General features: G+C 29.0%; 2 protein-coding genes across 2 annotated transcripts; one reads left to right on the top strand and one right to left on the bottom strand.

Moving 5' to 3' along the window:
• The first annotated feature begins 6,301 nt into the window (after positions 1-6,301).
• On the top strand, positions 6,302-8,057 carry LOC125878393 (transcription factor MYB53-like). The gene is made up of 2 exons (XM_049559639.1): positions 6,302-6,567; positions 7,457-8,057. Exons 1-2 carry the CDS (start codon positions 6,302-6,304, stop codon positions 8,055-8,057), a joined length of 867 nt encoding a protein of 288 aa, XP_049415596.1.
• Positions 8,058-13,385: 5,328 nt separating this feature from the next.
• On the bottom strand, positions 13,386-15,011 carry LOC125878383 (inositol-tetrakisphosphate 1-kinase 1-like). Its single transcript, XM_049559628.1, has one exon. It carries the CDS (start codon positions 14,827-14,829, stop codon positions 13,732-13,734), a length of 1,098 nt encoding a protein of 365 aa, XP_049415585.1. The 5' UTR covers positions 14,830-15,011; the 3' UTR covers positions 13,386-13,731.
• Between the last annotated feature and the right edge of the window lie 7,694 nt (positions 15,012-22,705).

The raw sequence follows: 22,705 nt of genomic DNA, 5'->3' as shown, positions 1-22,705 counted from the left end.
TTAATTGTTGCTATACTTGGAATGACCATGACAATCTATGGACCAATTGAATTAATTGGTGTATGGATTACTATTGATTGAAAAATAAATATGATTTAAATGCAATTTCTGGACTAATATCTAGTATTACTAGTTAAAGCAATTTAACTTCATCATGTGCATGCGCTGGTGCATCGTATTCTTAATCAAAGATTTCAAATTCGAATTCGTGGGTATAAAAAAAATTATGTTGAAAGCGTCACCCTTAAAATAAGCTTTATAATGTACGTTTCAAATTTAGTTGGACTTCCAATACAAAATACTAGACATCGAATAAGAAATAAAAAAATAAAATCAATCTAACCTCATGAAAACTAGATCTTCTTGTATCCCTCACATTTACGACATCTTTTACAAATATCATTTTTATTATTATAATTATTAGTGTTAGACATTTATAAATCTAATTTCACAATTCGATGCAAACATCCAATATGGTTGGTAGGCCAAATTTTCGTCATTTGCCTTTTTAATTCACAGTTCTGTACACTCTTTAATTAATAAATCCAACTCTCATCTGTTAATAATAACTAATCGATTTTTTTCTTTATTTCTCATGAAAACTAGGCTTCTTAACTACACAACATATACATACTTGATACTCCCCGTTTTATATTAATTATTACATTTTTTTGTCACAGTCTTTTAAGAAAATATAAATAGTAAGAAGTATTTTTACTAATTTAGTAATTTATTCCTAACTCTTTTTAATGTAATAACTATTATTTTTTTCAAAAATATTTAATTTTAATGGCAAAAAAAAAAGTTAATTAATTCAGTTTTGATTTTGTAAATTGACAAATATTTGGGATGAAGGAATATATATATATATATATAAAGCCTACAATCTATGCACCGCTTAACATCATTTCACATCTATTATTTTAGCTAGCGTTTGACCATAAATTTTGAATTAAACATATCTATTTTGGCATGAAATTTAATTAGATTTTGTAAACTTGCTCAAACCAGTTGTTGGATTTTGACTTTTTCTCATAAAACTTCAAATTTTAATCAAGTAAAATGTATATTCAAACACAATTTCAAATTCTAAAAATCACAACTTCAAAAACTCTTCTTTCTTTTTTGAAGTTTCAATGACCAAATCGAAGATTAATTAATTTTTATTCTTTTTGCTTGAGATACCAATGGGAATTAATGAACTGTTAGCTAAAGGATAATAGAGAAATAATTGAATTACTAAGATTTAATTAATCGGTTAGGAATTATTTTGAAAGAATAACTAATTAATGTATTTTCCCCATTAATTGCTTTAAATGCACGTTACAAAGCTTTTAACAACTCCCATAAACATGACCAATGAGCTGACAGATTTAACTAAAGTTAGTTGTAGCTTCCAAAAAAAAAGTGTCACTTTTTGAATTCATACGAAAACTATTTTTTTTAGTTTTGTTTTATGTAATATCATTTGACTTGATATAATATTTTTTTTAAAAAAAAATTTAAAAATTTATTTTATAAATAATTTTCTAAATATCTGTTTGATTATAAATCATTTCATTAAGGGTAAAGGGGCAAAAGTTAAATTGTTGTGACTAAAAAGAAATGGGTGTCACATAACATAAAACGGGACGAAACGAAGAGAGTAGTATGATTTTTTTTTTAACTACTCCCTGATACTTGATCTTCTTAATAATGTTCAATTTTCCAAAAATATTTATTAATTAGAAATAGTTTTGTAAGCTACATATTATATTTATTAATTTCTTAATGAATATAGTTTTGTTTTTAAAGTGACACTTAGAACCAATTTAGGATTGATTTAAGGAAATAGAATCCCAAAATAAATATTAACAAAAACTTATAAAATATTGTACAAAGTTTCTTCCTATTTTTGGGACTATCCAATTTTTTTTGTCTCAAAAAATAACAACATAACTAACCAACATCTCCAAACAAGACACAACATTCATCACTAATATATTTGGCACACAATAAAATCGACAAGACCCCAATCTCCCTCTCCTACATATTTATGTATTGTGCTTCATGCCTTATTTTATTTTATTTTTTTGTACGTTGTAAGACTATGTCTTTGGATAGAACTTTTAATGTTCTAGATAAATTAACTATAGTAGTACTAATAATTATCATTAATTTATGAAGCTAGTAAAAATAAATCATTTTTATTTGTTCACTATTCCAAAAATAATTTTTTATTTTTACTTGTCACAGCAACATATCAAGAAAAAATATTTTTTCCCCTCATGATTTACCCGTATTATTAATTACTTATTTTTCAAAATTATTTTTAAAATCTAATACTAAATATCAATTAATAAAGATAGTATGTAAAATAGTCATTAGATTATTATTTTCTAAATGAATTTGTCATGTATAAATGTGACAAATAAAAATAAACGGAGGAAGTATAATATTTTGGAGGACAGCCTAAATTAAGAACAAATACCCTAAATGAATAGGAAAAAGTTGCTGTATTTCCTCTAGGCCGACAACCTCAAATTATTCATACAAAAAAATGAAAAGGTCAAAGTCACAGATTTTAATAATCTAAATATATTTGTAAAATATGAAATTATAATTAATATGGTTTAATTTAATTAATGTTACTAGCTACTCCACTAAACCTTGTTGTAATTTTAATAATATTGCTTACTAAAATGTCAAAGATAGTAAATAAACATAATTCAGTTAATCTAATTAAATTGGGGAATAATAGAACTCCACGAAATTTCTTTTAATTAGTAAGGGAAAAGTTTTTATCAGTAGAAATTAAATCAATAGTTAGGTAGTAAATTCCAACCAAAAACTTTGGATTCTTATTGTAATTTTAGATGCTATATTCCATGGCATAAAAATTTTCACACTTTGATATACTTTTTTTTTACGCTTTTATTACACGGTTAGAATTGAATTTAATTAATCAAATTAAAAAATGAGGGGATAAAATGTCACTTTTTTCCTAACATCCCATTGACTAACACCAAATATGATGTCAATTGTTCTATACTTTATAATTTTCAAACCATTGATAATTTAACTGCTGTTACCTTGCAATTCAATTTCTTTTTACTTGCTCTTAAGAACGTATAAGTCACTATTATATATTTCTTCTGTTCTAAGTTATGTAACATTATTGGAATTTCGAGAGTTAATTTAGATTTTCTTTTATCGGAATTTTTATATATGTATTTTGAATTTTTTTAAGTTGTTAATTATTGTGATTTATGATTCTTTTTTTCTGTAGTTTTCAAATATATAAATTCTATTTCAAAATAATTAAAGCTTCTATATCTGAATTAGCGTTAAAAAATTGAAAGTTTGAATCTCGAAATTTCAACTATGTCACATAAAATTGAGATAGAAGAAATTTTTATCTCCATAGGAAATTAATGTCTTTAAAGCCCCCACCTCTTCCATCAGCAGAGGCGGAGAAAAATATTTTAACCAATCTTTCTTACCACTAAGCTGTCAATTAATTTTATTAGAGGGTTCACAAGTTAATATACATATATATATTTATTTAATTTTTTAATATAAATACAGGATCTACAGAAATGTTAGTGGCTTCGTTCGAACCGACAAATCCCCACCTAGCTCTGCCTCTACTTCCATGTACAGATCTGATTTATTTTTTTGTTCAAGTGTCTGAAAATTCTTCTGGTTAATGTGTAGTGCCATGATGGTGAAAGTTGAATCCTAGATTACCTCTATTTGTTCTGATGACCGATATTATGTTATATTGTGTAATTATTTCATCTAAAAATTTAAGATATTAATGAAATTTACTTTTATTTACTTAATTATATCTTCAACATAGATAAACCTAGCTAAATTACTCAGATATGTACTTGTCTCGAAAGAGCTAGATTCTTTTGAAACCAAGCCATGCTTAAAGAAAAATATAGATCAGAATGGGAGAAAAAAAGATGAAATACTTAAACGATTAAAAGTGCATAATTAAGGGACAAAAAATAGTAAGTGTATGATTAAGAGATCAAATTTGACAACATTTTAGATAGTTAAAGAACTAAATTCGATAAATATATAATTAAAGGATTATTTTAGACTTACTTTTATTCCATTTTTGTCTGATTTCCGGTTAAATACTGAATTATGATTGATGAAGATGGATTATTCAACAGCCACATTTTAGGATATAATTTAATTATACTTTATAACTGCTTAAGAGACCAAAAATATTTGAAAGAAAATAGTCAGAGCTATATTGAGGTAAGATATACAAAGTGACAAAATTGATGACAATTTTAATGATGCTTTTGAGAGGATTAAAATTGTAGTATTTAACTAGCAGAATCAAAGAATTGAAAGTAGCCTATAGACCTAATCGTTGACAATATAATGTATAGTTCAAACAAATACAACTCTAATCATTTGAGAATTATATTAATTATCCTTGAAATAGGTATATAGTTTTTGGATTAATTTCAATAATTTCATGTATTCCACAAATTGTTCAACTCGTACTTTACCTGCTTCCAATTCATTTTGAGCAATATTTATTGAACAGAAAAAATGAACTCTATGATTTATTCAACTAGTTGCACCAGATATCATTTAATTGTACGATTTGTTATTTAAATGAACTGAGATTTAATTTTTATTTGTAGCAAATAGCAATCGAATTTATATCTAGCGATTCAAGCAAAAATTTCTTAGCGATGCAGAATACAACGAAATACTTCCTCCGTCCCATTTTATATGTCATCCCTTTCTATAAATAGCTGACCACAATACTTATCATTTTATAAAATTTATGCATAAATTACCATATTTTGCCTATTATACCCTTGATAGAATAGTAGTTAATTAATCTTGTCATTTATTAATAAAGTTGACTTAAGAAAACATTAAATAAGGGTAGAAGGGTAAAGTTACATCATTTCTTAATGCAAGTGAAAAGTAAAAAGGTGACATATAAAATGGGATGGAGAGAGTATTATAATATAAAAATATACATTAATGTCCCTAAAAAAATTATTTACGTTGAGGAACAAAAATTTTAAAAAGATTATTTAAAATGACCACAAGATGGTCATAGACGCTATAAGGCCACACATAATGCCTTAAAGAACCTCTTCTATACCTAATCGGTTGAATTTAACATATATATTAGTAGTTATTTGTAATTTTACCTTGTTAGTGAACATTTGATTTCTTATATTGTAATTTTCTTCCTCATTTTCTTTAACCTCAATTTTTTAAAAATAAAATTATTGTCCTTGAAATATTTTTTTGCTCTTTACCAGTACAATTTAACTATTAATTATATGTTAAATAATTTAAATTTTTACATTACTCAGTTTTATATTGTCCGTGTATAAAAATTAAGGTAGAAAGCTAGTTATAAGTGTTGTCTCACTTATTCTTTTGTGTTATTAGCAACTATTAGTCGTATAGTATTATTTGTGGTCTTTTGTATACTTCAACTATTGTTTTATCCTGTTATGACTAATGTTTAGGATGATATATATGTCAGGTTATCTATAGTATGTTTACCATGAAATCCTTATTTCTTTCTTTGTACTGTTTTAGACCTTTTTTCTTTTCTTTTTTTTTCTTTTTTTGAGTTGGGGGTCTATCGAAAATAATCTCTTTACCAAGTAAGAATAATGTTTGCTTACACATTATCCTTCTTTGACCCTACTTTGTGGAATTACATTGAATATGTTTGTTTCGCGAGAAAACTTTAAAAAATAAAAGTGACACGAAATTATATGCTAAATATTTAGATTTTACGGCTAACTTACTACACTTTTGAAATTATTGGTTCAAATTTGAATATTAAAATTTTATTTTTTCTCCTTATTAAAAAAATATTATGCTCGATTGAATCTGTTAATTATATGTTACATCCCCCTGCTAATAAGTTGGAGTGGAGTAAAACATAATCAACCAAAAAGAACTAAAATCCAAAACAATAATCTTGGTGGCTTACCAACACTTTTTTTTTTTTTTTAAGAAATGTTGACAAAAAATCTCACTTCTTGTGAAATTGACACTAGCAATATATTACCTAATTCTTAGTTTAGTACAATTTTCTAATAAGCTAAACAAGGTTTACTATGCCACCTCTCTCTACATAATCTTTTGCCGTGTAGACTAGAACTTTGTTGTATAATTTAATATTAAGAAAATAGTTGACTTCATGCTATACCAAATCTCACTTCCATGCAATTATATAAACCATCACATTTCTCCATTTTTTCTCAAAAAGTATAACTTTCCAATTTTCTTAGTGCCTTTTTATTTTTGAAAAATGGGGAGATATCCATGTTGTAAAGTTGATGAAGATTTAAAGAAGGGGCCATGGACAAGTGAAGAAGATGAGAAATTGATGGATTATATTACAAAAAATGGCCATACTAATTGGCAATTAATTCCAAAAAAAGCAGGTTTAAATAGGTGTGGCAAAAGTTGTAGATTAAGGTGGACTAATTATTTAAGGCCTGATATTAAAAGAGGAGAATTCTCCATTGAAGAAGAAGAAATTATCATCAACCTTCATTCTCTTCTTGGAAACAAGTAGGATTACTCATTATTTTCCCTCTAATTTCTTGATATAGTTTCATGTTTTAATTTTGATTCATTGTTGTAACCCTTCTTGAGTTTAACTTCTCTACACTGACTGACTAACAATATAAAACTTAGATAGTTTTTACAATATTTTTCTTGGAAAAAAAAGAGTTTTAACTCTATACAAAAGATATTTATAGGTATGTCGATCTCCTTGAAATATGGTGGGATTTTGAAATACTGAAAATGGGATATGTTATTTGTTAAGCTACTATAATAGGTAAAGATGACATGATGGGGTAAAAAGTATTTACACCATCGATGTATGTTATATGTTATTTTAACTCCCTAAAAGAATAGAAACTTTTACGTAAAAATATATCTATTTATTTATATTAATGTGTATACATATTTTATTATTTCTCCGTCTCATTTTATGTGACAACCTTTCTTTTTCAAGTCCCTCCAACTTACTATAATTTGAAACAATTTCACTTTGAAATTATCCTTTTACCCTTAATGAAATGGTTTACTACTATCACACAAATATCTAAAGATTGTTTTAGACCACATTTAAAGTTTTTCTTTTTTTCTTAAACATTATGTCAAGTCAAATGGTACCACGTAAAATTGGACGAATAGAGTATTATATATTTTCTTGTATACATTTGTCCAGTGGTTGTTAACTATTTGATCGAATAACAAGATGTATTAAAAGCTTTAAAATTAACTACTTCATAAAAGATGGGAAGTACCTGAAAATAGGGTTGGTTAAACAATACCTACTATGACATGTAAATATACATTGATAATATACAAATTCTTTACACTATGTTAAAATCTCTACATTTTATTGTTGATGTGTTTTTCATTAACATAATTATATTATATTTTGTAGGTGGTCAAAAATTGCATCTCATCTTCCGAGAAGAACTGATAATGAAATCAAGAATTTATGGAATACGCATCTGAAGAAAAAACTTCTTAAGTCAGGAATTGATCCAGTAACACATCAACCAATAACTGATCCAAATTTACTTCTTAGCCTTTCTAATTTGATGAACCCTTTTGAATCTGCTCTTAGATTACAAGCTGAATTGACAGAAATAGCCAAAATCCATATTATTCAAAACATAATTCAAGTCCTAAATACCCCTCCTCCTACATTAATTCCATCTTTACAAGAAAATAATTACCCCATGCAACAATGTTACAATAATATTATTGCTCCATATAACCAAATTCTTACTAATGAACCTTCTCCAATTTCAAATAATTTATCGGACAATATGGTCGTAAATTCGAGTATTTTAGAGAATAATGTGATTAATAATGTTGATAATAATTCAGAATATTCATCACTTCCTTCACTAGTTCCAGTTACACCTGAGAATTCAGTACCATTTGATCAGCAGATTATTGATATGATTAATCCAAGTTATTATGATGATTTTTATGCATTGGAAAAATTTCTGGATGATGAAGCAAATATTATTTGAAGATTTTATTTTTTGAATTAATTGTAATTGTGTTGTTCTAGTGTAGATATATATAGACATGTGATGCAGCTTCAATTTTATGTTAATTTTTGTGTACCTTTTTTTTTTTTTTTTTTTCTCAATGTAATATACTTTGTGCTAGCACGAGTTCAACATTGTAAAAGTCGGCAATTTCAATATATTAAAATATTTGAAGACACAATGCATTGACTTCATCATGGTCTGAGTTAAATAAGTGGTATCGACGTGTCTGTTTATTGAAATTCCAATTCAAATTTAAGGATGGTTTTGACATTTCAATTATCAATACAAATGTACTTGTCTTAACCATAACATTTTTCTTCGTACCGAACATTATAAGCTAATACTCGACTTCCATTTTCATATATAGATTGCATGAGAGATCCTTTCGTGTTTGATATTCCTCATGAAAATGTTGTACACCAATAAGAAAAACGAACTCACAAATACAAATCACCCTCCATTTTAATTTATGCTAGTTTATACAACGAGGCGCAAAACTTAAAAAAACTTGTAAAACTTATAGTCTGAAATATGCCATAACATTTTTTTGACACGTTGCTTTGTAACATTTGTTTAGCTATGAATTGACCTAGGGGGAAATTTGGTTATTAATTAGGACAAATTACTTAACTACACTCCTTTACTTACCTTAATATTCATTTATCCCTACTTATTTCAAAATTTTCAAAAATCCCTTATTTACCTATGTATCCTGCATATATCCCGTGCACAACGTTATGTATCCCGCTATGTGGAATGTATCAAACGCTATGTATCCCGCATGTATCCCGTGCACAACGCTATGTATCCCGCTATGTGGAATGTATCAAACCTAATGCATCCCGTGCACAACGCTATATATCCCACTATGTGGAATGTATCAAACCTAATGTATTCCGTGCACAACGCTATGTATCCTGCAAACATCATTTTTAAGGGATTTTTTATAAATAGAAAAACTAGAAAGGATAAGATATTATTTAGTACTTGTAATATGTGGTTCCTATAATTTATACTATTAATTATTACTCTATTATATTATGCAATAGAAACAAGATTTTGTACGTAAATCCAGAAGCAAGGCCCAAAAATCAAGTAGAGTATTACAATTTACACGGGCTAGTTTCAATTTTTTTGGCTCAGGAATGGTCAAGCCCGTTCAATCAAGTTTTTGCACCGATGAAGTGGTATTTAATTTTTGTCGCTACTTCTTTTTTAATGAAAATTGAAGCATTAAAGTATCACTTAATTTCGCATAAGTTTAGAAAGTCTCATAAGAATAAATTATATATGTTTCTTAAGACATAACTTTCCTGAATTATCCTAGCAAGTCTCATCTCTCTCCTTCACTTAAAAATTCTGAAAATAAACTAATGAAAGTCTCATATAGATTTTTGACTTGCTCCAAAATAATTATAACTTGTAACTAATTCTAACTTGCTCCAAAATAGTTTATTCTCCTTTCATTTCATGCCAAGGACAGTGGAGATAGCTAACACTTTTTGAGTAAATATTTCAATATTTAACATGCTTTTGTTGTTATATTTCCCTTTGATTGTGTGAGTCTACTATGCTCACTCTTAGGAAATGAAAAATACTAGTAAATAAATACCAGATGACAGTTTAGCAAATGATGTCGAAACAAGATACTCATATCCAACTGAAACACAAATAAAATCTGTAAACCAGTAAAATATAAGTTGACAGAAATGTTCAATTTTGTTCGCTTTCACAACGAAAAGTAACAGATTTAACATTCAAATCCTTTATCAACAGTGCAACACCGCAGAACCTCGATCCCAAAGCTATCTGGTAGTAGGCAAATCCAAGAATGATACATGTCAAAGCAAGCAGAAAAAGTAACATGTTGAATCTCCAATGGAATTTTAAAAAAAAAAAAAATCAATCCATTTATAATCCTCCAAATTCCATTAGTCGGATTAATGTATCATCTGATCGGAAATGATGCANGGCAAATCCAAGAATGATACATGTCAAAGCAAGCAGAAAAAGTAACATGTTGAATCTCCAATGGAATTTAAAAAAAAAAAAAAAAAAATCAATCCATCTATAATCCTCCAAATTCCATTAGTCGGATTAATGGATCATCTGATCGGAAATGATGCACAAGTCAGGGAAAGTCAGGACTCGTAACAACTTTTTGCCACCATTTGAAGGTGATTGATTAGCCCCCTCCTTATGTGGTACATTTTCACTCTTTACATCTACAGCTCAAGACAACATCTACAGCACAAGTTTTTACACGGTGCAAGATCATGAAACTGCAGAGACGCATGCTATGCATGAGGAGATGTGACGATGCACTGGTACGAGAGAAGGAACTGACACAGCAGGCATCTCATACTTACACCTGATTAGTCGTCAGCACTCATGTTGCTGCCAATTTGATCCATGCAACTCATGTGAACTGATATCATCCTTGTGTATTGACGTCGAGCAACCAAGGTTTACCAATCCAAACCCTGGGGCAGTTATGTAACTAAACATGAAAATACAATGATAAATGAAAAAGATGCATACAATCCTCCATCAAACTGCTAGCATTTATTTTAGTATATTCAACAAAGAACGGAACACAGAATAGTAAGATCAAAGAACTACCATGAGTTTCTCATGCCAAATCACACATATCACGTCTACGATTAAAACTTCAAATAAAATAAGTCAGCAGGAGAATACATGCAATTTTAAGAAACAAGACAAAGCTTTCAGTCTAAAACATTAACCAAGACAAGGCTCTTACATGAAAGGAAAAATATCAATGCGGGTAAGATGTAACCGTAACTCAAAATCACAAGATACGGATGATCCGGAAAGGTCCCCGCATAACCAATATCTTTACGGAACATTCCCTATTTGTAAGTGGTAACTCTTGTCTAAAACACTAACTTGATACATAATATAGCAACCACAATAACTATGACTCAACCCTAAGTTAGTTGAGGTCAAATATATGAATCCATTTAGACCTGTCTCAATCCAATATTTAAAAATTTAACCAACTGTGGGACCTCTTCATCAATAAAAAAGAACTGAAGTGGGTGATGCCAAGGAGAGTAACCCAAACCCTGAAGATATGGAGTAGTTATGCCAACATCTCAGGACATAGGGAGAGATGGAAAATCATCCCAGCTTGTATTTGGTGGTCAACGTGGAAAGAAAGGAACCTTAGATGTCATCAGAACAAGAGCAACACTATTCAGAAGATGAAGATGAATTGTCTTGTGTTGTTTCATTTTTGGTGTAAATAGGAGTATATGGAAGATCTAGAATCAGTTATGAATGTCTTAGGAATTTTTATAATTTTTGTCATAGGATTGAAGATCTTCTGTTATACTCTCTTTAATCTGTAATTAGGAATCTGTAACATGTTGTGGCAGGTTTTTATTTTTTGGAAATAGAAATACAAATGTTACCTTCTCAAAAAAAAAAAAAAATTTAAGTTCTCTTACACCTGAAGCTATTTACATTCATTACTAGCTTGTACATCTCTACGAGACTAAAAGACTCATTCCAAACATTCTTTTAGAACGAATTACAATAGAGTAATTCATTATGAACATTCTTCATCTCACATCAAGTGTCTGCTTCAACCCACAAGGAAAACGCTCCACAAGATAATAACACCCCACACTATGGCAAATACATCACCACAAGTTTAACAATCATTATTTTCTCGATCTGTATGTGCACATCTACAGATACTTTTGAATAAGAGCTAAATCTATGCCTGCGGATGCAGGAAACTCGCAAAGGATACAACACAAATGCCAAATGATTCAAAAACTGTCACTCTGGAAAATTATTCATAATTTTGTTTTTTAATCCTCACTAGCAATCTTGATTACCTTCTCAATGGAAGAGAGCAGCTCCTACTTAAGAGAGTTTACATCCTTTCTTCTAATAGCCTGAAAGTGGGACCAACCCTAGGACTTCCTCCATTCCATTTCCCCAAGTCTTAACTGGATGTAAAGAAGGGAAGCTCGGTGACATTGGACTGAACAAAAGAACATTTCTAATTTTGGACCTAAGGTAATGTGCAAACATGACTAAACCTCATCCAACTACGTAATTAGTATCACCTAGTATGAACCCTTTTCTTCCATTATGCCCTATTCTTCGTTAATTCTATATGGATTCCAAGAGATTGTCCATCTTTTGGAACAAATCTCCTTCCATGTAATTTTAGTTGTATCTCAGCCACTTTTTAACACCGACAATCACCATGGTTTTACACCTACAGACCGGTGCCTAGGGAGGCCAATGCAGGTCATGAACAAACCGTCTCAAAAGACAGTCTCTCCATTTTATCTTCTATATGTGTTACTTGCACTTATTGCTAAATGTAATCATTTCTGATCGTGTTTACTGCACAAATAATCTTAACATCCACATTTCTATGGCACTCGCCTTGTAGATATGTTGGAGATTAGAAGTTCAATATTCACTATCATATAACCTTGCCAGTCTTACAACCGTGCAGCACAAGAATGAACTCAACGCAAAACTAATAACCTAATATTAATCAATCTTCAAGAAACGTGCCAACTAACACAATCTATTGAGTCTATGCCAAAGGGTTCCCTGAACACAAACACGTCAGCAGCAAATTCTTAGGGGAAAAAGCCAATACTAACAGTTTTCTTCCGACATGTCCCAGTCATATTGCTTAAATAGCAAAAGTGCACGAATAACTCTAAAGCAGCAACAGAATTCAGCATTTACTCTCAAGAGTCAAATGGAAAAGAGAAAACTACACTAAAAATAAAGAGATACATTAGGCATGCCGAGCCTTACCTACTGGTGAATCTAACTCTAAGATTTAATGAAATACCCACATTATGTGAAAATAAAACATGCAACAAGGGTTTAACTTGTGGCTCATGATGAACTAAATTTGCATCTGACAAGACTAAAAAGCATAAAATACAATCAGCTGATTTTCCCAACATTAATAAAATACCTTATCAAAGAAAAGATACTGATATTCAACATAAATTAGTCTTAAGCTACCAAATTAAGGTTTGAACTGTGGTGAACATAAAAAATGTAGTTTGGAAAAGGAATAACCTCTACAAACAATCTCATAATAACTTCCACGGGAGAGACAATCAAGAATCTGCCATACAGATGGCATAGAAATAGATCTCTCAGGGATCTGATTCCTCTTGCAAGAATAAATTACATGAGCAGTAAGTGACATCATTCAAAATACAAAATTCATATGCAATAAGACCACCCTGTAAAGCAGCATGATGGGGAAAATATTTTAAAGAACAGTCATTGAGATAAACAGCAATATTCATTTATCAAAGTTGCCAAAGGCACATATTAAGATATTTTCAGCCAGGAATTACAATTGCCTTGAAGGAAAAACTTGGTTTTCATGATAAAGAGTATCTGAAAAGGTACCTATCTCACTGCAAAGATAGAATGTACAAGTTGAACAAAGATAATCACCTAATGTTTCCAGACGACATGATCACAGCAAAGAACCTACTTATTAACTGATGTACCAACTCCCTACCTAAAATAAGTCTCTGCAGCTTGCTTGAACTTCAGCAAATTTTGCAGAGCAACCTATTGCTACCCACAACCAAATACCAGTTTGAGTTCTGCACTTCACATTTCACACCTGAATAGGGTTCTCATTTTCTTCTATCTTAAGCGGTGAAACAGACAATGTTCCTTCATCCTCACCACACCCGCTATTCCCAACCAAAACCCTAACTTCCTTTTCACAGTGACCATTCTTTAAACTCCCCAAGCTCTTATCATTCTGATTCAAAACATCCCAGAAAAAGTCTGTTAACACACACTCATAATTCGGCATCTTTGCGTACCCAGGGAAATAGTTAATGTCGATGATCAGATACCTATTTCCAAATCTATCATCCCTAATCACATCAAAATTAAAAAGATGCAATTTTGTCACCCGCCTAAGTCCCCTAGCTATATCAGTAAGAAAACTCAAAGGGGGGAATTCAGCATTTTCCAAATTCATCAACTTATAGTATTTATCATCATTCTTTTCAAAATTATTCAAATTCGAAACCTGAGAAAATGGCAAGTAACTCTCTAATCTCCCTAAACCATCCTCCTTCACATCGGGTAAAGACTTCCTTTTGACACACTTCACATAATCACCAACCACATACACCTTAAAAATCACTGCCCCATGATTCACAAACTCCTGTAACACAATAGGTGGTTTCAATTTTCTCAACCCATCTTTGTTAAAAACAAGCAACATTTTGTGCGACTTTGCACTTCCATCAGCCACCAACGGCTTCGCAATCACCGGAAATTCCAAACCTTCACTTTCAAGGTTTATAGCCGACACCATCTTTGCATCATAGATTACAGTTTGCTTAGGAATCCCAAACGAAGCATTTTCACAGTCGATTTCAACCTCCCCCACCGCCTGAAGCATCGAAATCCTGTTATGCAACCGCTCAATCGCTTCGGGGGAATCAATGATAAGCGCCTGAGGAAATTCAGAACCGTACTCTTTCAGCTGACGCTTCCAATCATCACCGTCCATTTTATGTAGCACACAATCAAACGGTCCTTGATCAATCAACGGCTTGTCCGTATCAATCTTTATGAGATCAATTCCTCGTTCCTTAGCAAGGTTCACAAGGGAAACTTGAATGAAACTCGCTTGTTTCTTCGGAGCTAAAGCATATCCAACACTGTATCTCCTCATCGGCTCCGCCATTTTCATACACAAATGACCCGACCCGGCGATAAAAAACAAAGCAATTCAGATAAAGTTGATTCAGTGTTCAAAACAGTTGAATTGAGGAACAAAGGAACCACATTTTTTGTGAATTTGGGGAAAAGGGTTAGGGTTTTGGTGAATTTGGAGGAATCTGATTCTGGAAACTTTGATACTGCTCAGTAAGGGGAAGGAGGAGGAAGTGAATTGGAGAGATTGGGGATATATATAGGTGGGAGAAGGGGGATTTAGGGTTTGATAATATGACAGGCGTTGAGGTTGAGGTAGACACGTGGCGAATTTTGAGGAGAGCATGTTGATTTTCGCCGCACCAGGCTGTTTGCGGTGAGCCGGTGACGGTGACAGAGAACAACTGTAATGGTGTCAAAATAATGACGTCAATATTAGAATTTTATATAATTAATGACGTCAATATAATGTCTATAATTTACTTATATTTTTATATAATGATTGTTTTAAAGCTAAAATAGGAGTAGTAGAAAATCGTGGTAAAAAACTAATTTGACTTTCGAATAATTAGCTAAAACATTATTACAAATAGAAGTGTTTTAATCAATTTCACTATTTCTTTGTTTTTCTTAAAACTAAACAATGTTATTTTTAATTTTGGACTAATGGGACATGACTCAATTATCCTTTAATCATTTGCATTAATTAGACAAATAATCAGAGTTAGATTCTTTTAGGATAGAGCAAAATGGAATATAATAAAATATTGCTCAACTGGTTATCACTACTACAAAGAATACTCTATTGATTGTGACTTACTTGGATTGGTTAGCTATTTGAGTACACTTGCATGGTTCAAAAGATAACAAAAAGAGAGAAACAAATTAACAATAAGGGTTGTTATGGATTAATGGATGAGATCATTTTATTTTTAATCAGCGATTTTTAGATTTAAGCTTTAAACAGAAAATTCTTAAAGAGGGAAGTGACCGACCTCAAAAATGGATCTTGTTGTGCAAATTTAAATTAGTGAGTTACAATATGAGTATCGAAAACACGAAAAGATAAATAAAGTGGAAAAGAGAAAAGGAATAAGTTTAAATTGGCAAAGATTAATTAGGTCATGCAATTGGTGCATTGAGCTTTTTCCTTTTATAAATCTTTTCTTTTTCGAGTAGAGAGTTAATATGTATCCGACTTTGGATGTCATGGTAATACATGGTCCATGATAATGACATACTCTAATTGATTTGGAATAATATTATAGGTTTATTTTTTTTCTATTTAATTTGTTTTCTCATCTTAAAATCGTAATAAATTCTATCCATCTACTGTCATAAGTCTCAACGCACACTATTCTAACATTAATTTACGCTTGCAATAACATGTGCTTTGGATTGACCATAACTACATGAATTTGAATAAGGTTGCAGATCAACTCGCAAATTACATAATATTGTCATATGAAAAGTCATATTCACAACGTGTACTATTCTAGTATTATTTATGCATGATTGCATGTAGTTATATGCTCAATCAATTTAATATGATTTTGAATTGAACATCACGGCATATATCGAAACGTTTTGAAGAAAAACAAATTAGGAACTTCGTAGTATAGAAGCATTACTATATGTAACAATCATATGTATATACTAGATATAAGACCCCGTGCCAGCACGGGGCCCAATATATATATTTTTTATTATTTTAATTTATGTCATATTATGGAATTTGAGAAGTTATTGAAATTTTTATATGATTTTAAAATATTTTAAATTTTTAGCTATTGTGATTTGTAGTACTTTTTTTTAACATAATTTTGAAAAAAATATTTATTACTCTGTTTGTTCTAATTTATGTGGCACACGCAGAATTTCAAAAATTAAGCATATGTCTCTTTAATATATTAAGTTGTTAATTATTGTATTTTATTGTACATTTTGAACCTAATTTTTTAATAATATATGTTATTTGCCATGTCCCAATTTATGTGGCATTAATTGATAGATTTGTTGGAGTCGAGAGATTTATTTTGTTAATTATTGTAATTTATATTTTTTTTTCCGTCAATTTCAAACAATATATGTTGTTAATTGATAGAATACTTTTAATGTAATTTTTTAAAAAAAATATGTGTGACTCTCCATGTCCCAATTTATGTGGCACATGTAAAGTTTTGACAATTAACCAAAATTTTAATACATTTAAAAAAATATTTTTAAGTCGTTAAATTTTAAGTAATAAGTAATTTAAATTGTTGTATTATTTATTACAATTTATAATACTTTTAAAGTAGTTAAAATATTGTACTATTTATTATGATTTATAACACTTTTTTTAAAAATTTATGTCATATTATGGAATTTGAGAAGTTATTGAAATTTTTATATGATTTTAAAAATATTTTAAATTGTTAGCTATTGTGATTTGTAGTACTTTTTTTAACATAATTTTGAAAATAATATTTATTAATCTATTTGTTCTAATTTATGTGGCAGATGCAGAATTTCAAATATTAACCCTTTTTTATATGTCTCTTTAATATATTAAGTTGTTAATTATTGTATTTTATAGTACATTTTGAACCTAATTTTTTAATAATATATGTTATTTGCCATGTCCCAATTTATGTGGCATTAATTGATAGATTTGTTGGAGTCGAGAGATTTATTTTGTTAATTATTGTAATTTATATTTTTTTTTTCGTCAATTTCGTCGACTATTTTTTTTATTAATTATTGTAATTTATTGTTTCTTTTTCGTCAATTTCAAACAATATATGTTTATCATATAATCCATTTTATGTGGTACCAATAGAATTTAGAGAGTCAATTAAATTTTTTATATAAGTTTTAAATAATTAAGCTGTTAATTATTGTAATGTATAGTATTACTTATATTATTTTTAAATATATTTAAATATTATATGTTAGGTTTTTTATCCTAATTTATATGGCATTGATAGAATTTAAAGTGTCAAATAATTGTTAATTATTGTAATAGATAATATGGAGTATTTAAGTCATTTATAGTATAGTAATTAATATATAATATGTAGTATTTAAGTGTTATATTATGGAATTTGAGAAGTTATTGAAATTTTTATATGATTTTAAAAATATTTTAAATTCATAACTATATATTTCAATGTACAAGATTTTGATAAAATAAAATCTTTAAAGTTAAATTATAATGTTTTTGAAATTTAAATTATTAAAACATATATAATGATTTTATAGAAAAAATAATATCATATAAAATTAAATGAAAAGGATAATAAATTCAACTTTTACCATAATAAGGTTGAAAAATATTATTTAAGTGGAAGGAGGTGGGGCCCACTTATATATTTTATATAGTAAGTATTGGACATTTGTAATAATTTTTTTGGTACAATGGTAGTAATCCTAGACTCTTCTAATATATAGTAATATAAATAAAGAAAATTAGGAATAAATTTGAGAATATTATCAAAGATGCGAAAGAGAAAGATCTTTAGAAAGATTAAAAAGAACTACTTTTTATTAAGAGACATGTGATTAGTGATTTGTGACAAATTCCTTGATATTATTTTGAAATAGATAGCCATGAAAAGGACGTGTTACATCAACAAGTTGGGGGTGTTTTGACTTATTTGTACAACAATTAATTATTGACAAGTTTATGACATAAAAACTTAATCGATGTTTATATCATATCAATATAATTTATCATAATTAAGTAAAAGAACTCTATATTTATATACATGAGATGAATATATTAGTTTAATGAAAGTATTCAATGCATATAAGATTTTTCTCGAAAAATTCATAAATTCATGATTCTAACTCATTTTTTCTAGAGAAAACAGAGCTCGAAAGAAAAAAAAATTGTGTGCGTCTTCCATCTTTCTTGGCATGTTGATACATCATTTTCTTTCATTGTATGTGGGAATACTACACTTTAAATCTCAAGTTGAGTGGAATATGGTCCTCTTCATATATCATCTTTTACAGGTGAAATATTTTGAAAAGGAATACTAAGGAATTTATTTTATTGTGCAAGTGAAAATTGTTGAAAACTGACCTACAAAATTGACAAACTGGTCCAACAAAAGTTGCTTTAGTTTTTTTTTTTTTTTAATTTCATGTATGGTGTCTGATATCCACGTCAGAGCATAATAGTTTTGCATCAGGGTCAGACTAATTACTTTAAATATACGCATTAATGCAGGATTCATTTATGAAAGCAGCACTTTCAACGAGATTTATTCAATACATAAGGGCTCAAACCTAATATCCTTAATTAACGACGAAGGAATCTCAACCATCTTAGTGCGATCCATATTGGTACTCAAAGTTGTTTTGTTACCATTGCCGAAAGTTGTCCCAAAATTATTATATTTCAATAGTTGTCCCAAAACTCAAAAGTACCCAAAAAAAAAAAGGAAAATGCGTTAGAATTTTGCTACATTAATATCTGCGAATATTACACTATACATATAAAATTAAATGTTCATTTGGAGTGTCAAAAGTTTTTAGTTTTATTCGAATATATATCCGAAAAGAATAATGAGAAATTCTAAGAAGAGAATCAATGTATTTAACTTTAACGTGATTGCGGTTAGCACTTTTATTTTTTTGAATTAAAATTTATATATTTTAAAAATATATAAAAAGTAATACCATATTTATAGTACTTTTTTATGTTTATTGTAAATATATATTTATGAGAATTGTATTCAAAATAATTTGAAACTCCAAAATTTAAGTTTTTGATTATTATGAACCTCTTCTATTCCTCTAACTTCAGTCCTGATTGTAGTCTGTGTTGTGTATACTATTATAGGTGATTGTACTTTTACATATATTATCATGCCACTTGTAAGTTGTGATATGTGATATATTCAAAATCTAGACGTCAAAATAATTTAGATTGAGAATGTTGAATATATTCTATATATATGCTTCAAGTATATATAGGACTAGACTTGATTCCAAAATTGTAAATTTTACTCAACCCTCTTTGGTTCTATTTCAGGGGCGAAGCAAATGTGTATGTTATAAATTTGATCGAACCCAATAATATTGGTTTAAATTTTATATTTATATTTAAGAAATTATTAAATATTTATACAAATTATCCATTTACAACCAGTAATACTAATAGATTCTAATCTTAACTTTATAAATTTTAAATTCTAACTCCAATATTATTTGTCCTACTTATTTGACATAAGTCTCTTTCCTAATAAAATAAGGTTGAGATATTTACGTTTAACTCATATTTTAATGCATAATAATTATTTCTATTCCATGAACTCTTCAATTTCCTCTTTTATTTATGCATGTATTATTTTATTTTGAAAGGAATGATTAACATACAATTAATATAATTATTAATTAAATCACATGTTAAGAGATCCGCAATATCTATCTCCAAAAGCTTAACACTTTTAGATTCGATCCCTTAATTCCCATTAGAATATTTTGTGATGATAATCTTTAATTATTTATAAGTTGATTAAGAAAATTCTCCATAATCACGTGGGAATTAAGTTTCGATTGACATATACAATAGTAATGCATGCCCACTACAAACTTATGGCTCTCATCCATTTAGGATAATGCTCCTCAATTATTTTTGTACAATATAAAGTTCTCTAAAACAAATTTAATTTGTCCTGTAAAGTTCTCTCCCTTTGTCCATGGTGAGCATGTGTTAAATATTGTCACTTCCACTTTTAGGTAAAAAGTTAGATCTCGTTTGATTCGAGGATTAAATTATTCGGAAAGTATAATTTTGAGATTATAGCTTTTGACCTAATATTTTAGCAGAGATGTGGTATAAATAATCTCAAATTTGACAATATAAGGTGAGATATTTCATAATTAAGTTTAGGCTAAAAGTTAATTTTATTTGATTGAAGTTATAAAATTTATCACCGTCAAATCTCAACCAATCAAGATAAAAAATTATTTAAATTTAATTCTGAAATATGCCATACTACCCCGCGTACTTAATTGAAGTCTTTCTCTCATGTGAAAGTCAGATAACTATCATAATTTGTTAAAAGAAAAGAAATAAAAAAAGGGTAAGAGTCCAAAGAAAATAAATGAAGGGGAGGGGAGGGGGAATCGTGCTACTACAAATTTCTCACAGATCCCAATACACAATTTAAATATGATGATAGCTAGCCAGCTTTATTTTCTAATGAAATTAAAGTGTTACTTAAAAGATGAAACGTCGAGATTTGAAATCTTATTAAATGAAAATTTCGAAGATAAAAATTATATTCGATATAAAATCCTAAAGATTTGAACTCTTAAAGTTAAAAATGTTTGTTTAGTCAAAGCAAATAAAGTAGAAAATAACTCAAAAGACTTATATTCTTACACAAAATAGAAACAAAGGCTATTTTATTTGCGTTTTTCACCTAATTTCTTTGTGTAAAGAACCTAATTAATTAGATATTAAGAAAAACGAATCATTTAACTTTTTAACCAGTGTTTATGCCAAATATTTGGTGTAATTTTCATCACAATTTATTTGATTTAACTTTGAAATGGACCATAAGGGCAATAGTAAGTTGGAAATTGAGGAGTAGTTATAACAAGCTAGCTAGCTAGAGCCTAGAAGCAATAAAGATAAGGTCGAATTTTCTTAGAGCATATGCTTTTTGTGCAAAATAATGCTTCTTAACTTATTTAATGAGGAAATTTCGGATTTGAAGATTGCGGAGACTTCATTATTTTAATATAGGTGCTAGTAAAATTTTTAATGATAATTGAGGATTAATATCGTATTTAATTGATCATAGTGTTGTGAGCAGTAGCGAAAATACAAATATATAGGTCAAAGATTATGAGATCTAGCTGGGGTAACGGTTATGGAAGAAGCAGCTTCAATAAACGCCTCAAGGTGCACTTCTATTGTAAGGATGCACAGTTGAATATATATCTATTCACAAATCCCAGTACACAATTTAAATATGTTGATAGCTAGCCAACTTTATTTTCTAATCAGATTAAAGTGTTACTTAAAAGATGAAACGTCAAGATTTGAAATCTTATTAAATGAGAACTTCGAAGATAAAAATTATTTTCGACTCAAAGTCCTAAAGATTTGAACTCTTAAAGTTAAAAATGTTTGTTTAGTCAAAGCAAATAAAGTAGAAAATGACTCAAAATACTTATATTCTTACACAAAATAGGAACAAAGGCTATTTTATTTGCTTTTTTCACCTAACTTCTTTGTGTAAAGAACATTAATTAATTAGAAATTAAGAAAAACGAATCATTTAACTTTTTAACGTGTTATATGCCAAATATTTGGTGTAATTTTCATCACAATTTATTTGATTTAACTTTGAAATGGACCATAAGGGCAATAGTAAGTTGGAAATTGAGGAATAGTTATAACAAGCTAGCTAGCTAGAGCCTAGAAGCAATAAAGATGAGGTCGATTTTTCTCAGAGCATATGCTTTTTGTGCACAAATAATGCTTCTTAACTTATTTAATGAGGAAATTCCGGATTTGAAGATTGCGGAGATATCATTATTTTAGTGTAGGTGCTAGTAAAATTTTCAATGATAATTGAGGAATAATATCGTATTCGATTGATCATAGTGTTGTGAGCAGTAGCGAAAATATAAATATATAGGTCAAAGATTATGAGATCTACCTGGGGTAACGATTATGAAAAAATCAGCTTCAATAAACGCCCCAAGGTGCACTTCTATTGTAAGGATGCACAGTTGAATATATATTCGTTTCTCAAAATATATGCAGATATATACATAATTTTTTTCGAAGTTAACAAAGTGCACGTATATCCTTACCTATGCAAGTATATCCGCCTCTGAACGGAAGATATAGTAATTGAAACCTCAAAACTAAAATGTTGCCATATCTAAAGGGTTTTGTTTTT

Source organism: Solanum stenotomum, chromosome 10 (genome assembly GCF_019186545.1).
Source record: "Solanum stenotomum isolate F172 chromosome 10, ASM1918654v1, whole genome shotgun sequence".
NCBI lineage: Eukaryota > Viridiplantae > Streptophyta > Magnoliopsida > Solanales > Solanaceae > Solanum > Solanum stenotomum.
This window is presented reverse-complemented; position numbering and strand designations above follow the sequence as displayed.